Source organism: Eurypyga helias, unplaced genomic scaffold (assembly GCF_000690775.1).
Source record: "Eurypyga helias isolate BGI_N326 unplaced genomic scaffold, ASM69077v1 scaffold39516, whole genome shotgun sequence".
NCBI lineage: Eukaryota > Metazoa > Chordata > Aves > Eurypygiformes > Eurypygidae > Eurypyga > Eurypyga helias.
The window spans coordinates 4,320-7,419 of record NW_010257945.1 but is presented as its reverse complement, the minus strand read 5'-3'; the positions used below and the strand labels follow the sequence as shown (position 1 = coordinate 7,419).

Below are 3,100 nucleotides of genomic sequence, written 5' to 3'. Positions count from 1 at the left end.
AAAAAAAAAGACAAGACACTGCAGTCACTGAAGTTGCATAAATAGCAAAAACCGAGGACTGTGACATAGATTTAACAGCACATCAGACTGCGTCACCGCCTTGCTGTTATTCACACTTCTTGAAGTTTAATTAATCACAGTTTCTTTAGAAGAACAGATAAAGTCACTGTAGGATCCCACTGTGGGCTAGGAGGGTATCAGAAGCATCGTTTGACCCCCTGCCCAGAGGCTCTCCCAATTCAAACAGGGACATACTGGCATGGCAGAGTATTTTTCACTTCCTTAGCCACACAGCAAATCTTCCCACAGCCAAGAACATTCTTTAGGTCAAATCCTCTCTTTCATGCCTCAAATCAGCCTTCCCTGTCCGCTGAAAAGATAAGCTATTGTACCACGTTTTGTGTGCACAGATTAAAATTAAGAACACTAATAAAGAGCTTGCACTTTCTGTACTTGGCGGATTATTCGTCCTTACGGGAAATAAGTCTTAATTGTTCAAAGGTCATTTGCAAAGATCCTAAACACCACTGCAAGATATTATCTAATTTGTAGTAACATTCTGGAGTTGATAGGTGCATTGTATGGCACTAAGTAGATCAATATTAACTCCCTGTAAGACACTTCAGTTTACTGTAGTTTACTGTTACAGGCCAGAGTCAGAAGATCCTACAAGACCGTATCAACTCACCCAGCAAAGCTACCAGCAGAAGAATAACGACAATGTAGTTTGCATTTTTCTCCTTGTAAAAATATAACAGCAGGCAGAATAGGATGATCTCCACAAGCTACAAAAGATAGAAATGAGAATATTAAAAGCAGCGGGGTGTATGGCGTTGGCAGGAAATGGGATTCTGAGCCAAACATTAGAATTACACAAAAGGGCAAATTGAAGGAAAATAAGGGTCCCCCACAATTATAGATCAAATTGAACATGAACTTAAATTCCAATTAGATGAGATATTCAACAGTTTCTTGCAGAACATGAAGCATGAGACACTTTCACATGATATTTATGGTAAAGCAGCAGATCAAATAATCCTGACTGAACACTCGCATCAGAGATCTCAGCCTACTGTCCGTAATGGGATTCTTTAGGTGATCCTTGCAGCACGCATCTTATTTAACTGCCAAACTATCTCTATTAAAAACCAACAGATTCTGTAAGATTTTCAGAGACAGGCTGACAGCTCCAGAGAAAGTCAGTCTAGAAAGAGCCCAGGTGCAAGCACGGTATTTGGACACCTCGGCAGCTGAGAGCAACTGCTCCTGCCACAGGCTGAAGCTGACATACCGGGGAGAGAGCAAGCTATTTTAAGACTTTTCAGTTAAAGATATTTAAATCCTAAGAGAAAAAAATCAGAGAAAGAATGGGAGAGTTCCAGATTGAGCATGCACGTGTCCACATGCAACATGGAACTGACACCAGGGAAAGTTCATTAGCAAGTACAAGGAATGTTGGTAGTAACCAGAAGGAAAAATAATGCTTGGAATGAAACGCCCCGTCAGGCATAAAGCAGAAAACTGCCCCACATTTTATGGGCCATCTTACCATATACAACAGAAATGGCCAGCTCACTAAATGCCTAGTGATATTTTCTCCTGTCATCTTCTCATGACTATTAGGTCCAAATGTTATCAGCAGATAAGTTCCAACAATTGCCAAACCACAGCCTACAAAGGACAAAACATAGCGCCCTTCGGCAACCAAAGGACAAAAAAAAAAAAAAAAAAGAGGACAAAGTTAGTGGGTTAGTGTGGATGCATGGAATTAATACCGCACGTGCACAGCGACCATTAATGACTTCATGCACATTCCTCTGCATGACTCATTCCTCTGCCCTTCGTGCCCCACTTCCGAAATACCAGAACCAAAAGAAAAACCTGAGGGAATGTGTGTGCTGTGAGTTGAGGGGGAAAAAAAAGCTTCCACCAGATAGTATTTGCTAAACAAATAGAAGCTACAAGACCTATATATGGGATTTATCCTGCCTAGCACTGCCCACAGCCCATCTTCTAGGAAACGGAAGAATGAATGCCCCAGTTCTGCACACGCTTGCACACGTACGAAGTTCAGCTGGTTCAGCTGTGCCTACGCTATCGCAGAGTCCAGGCCCTGGGCTGCAGCTTCAGCCCAAAGAACTGCGATACTTAAATCCTGCAAACACCGTTTCCATGTATTTCTAAACTCAGTGAGATTCAGATAATTTGACGTAAGTCAGAGAAAAGAAAAACCTTTTAAAAAACAGTGGATGAGATGACAAATTTCTTCGATCAGGCACAGGGTTGGAACGAGATGATCATTAAGGTCCTTTCCAACCATTCTATGATTCTGTGACTAGCTAATTATGATTTGTGAGAGGCCGTGCTATGAGTTGAACGGCTTGTAAACAGAGAGGAAAAACGAAAAAGAACTGTGGAACTTACTCAGAAATTCCTTGGGCTTCCACTTTTCTTTAATAAATATAATTCCTATGATTGCACTAGCTATAAAAAAAAGGAGAGAGAAAACAGCGAGTCACATTTCAGCCCAACGATCAGCAGTCTCACCCTGAAACGCACACTGACTCGCACAGCCGCTGTCTCCTTCCCCCTTACCTATAACAGACACCGCACTGAGTGGTACAATCAGTGACAGAGGAGCAAAGGCGTAAGAGGAAAACACTCCCAGTTCACCCAGCACCAGCAGGAACAGCCCACACCACCACGTCTTGGTTTTGAAGTAGGCTCGGGGGTCTTTGGAACCTGCCAGCCGGATGTGGCTGTATTTCTAGGGAAGAAAATAAAGGCAAAGAATCACTGGTGTGCTTGATGCTTTTGAATGCAGGCTGCTTGAGACAGGAGGAATATTTCCTTCGCGATACTCACCTGGAGGTTGAGTGCAATACTGATAACAAGATGCCCAAAAATAGCTAGTAATGCACCAATCAAGTTCTCCTGTAAAAGCAAAGCAAACACAGGCATTACACATAGCCACTGGACCCTGGAGGAAGTTGGAGCTTTTCTGCACAGAACAGAGCAGATTTGTAAACCAGTTCCACATCCCTGTGGTGGGGGGACCCTGGCTGGACGCCGGGTGCCCACAAAGCGCCTATATCAATCC

At 43.1% G+C, this 3,100-nt stretch overlaps 1 protein-coding gene across 1 annotated transcript in view; it reads right to left on the bottom strand.

Annotated features, from left to right (window-relative positions):
- Positions 1 to 688: 688 nt before the first annotated feature.
- NIPAL3 (NIPA-like domain containing 3) overlaps positions 689 to 3,100 on the bottom strand; it is a gene marked incomplete at its 3' end in the record, with an annotated part of 5,587 nt that continues 3,175 nt past the window's right edge. The window contains exons 2-6 of the mRNA XM_010154199.1: positions 2,866 to 2,934; positions 2,596 to 2,767; positions 2,425 to 2,484; positions 1,550 to 1,671; positions 689 to 785 (exon numbers count right to left, since the gene is read on the bottom strand). Of these exons, the coding sequence (XP_010152501.1) occupies positions 689 to 785; positions 1,550 to 1,671; positions 2,425 to 2,484; positions 2,596 to 2,767; positions 2,866 to 2,934 (520 nt within the window). The remainder of the gene's footprint in view (positions 786 to 1,549; positions 1,672 to 2,424; positions 2,485 to 2,595; positions 2,768 to 2,865; positions 2,935 to 3,100) is intronic.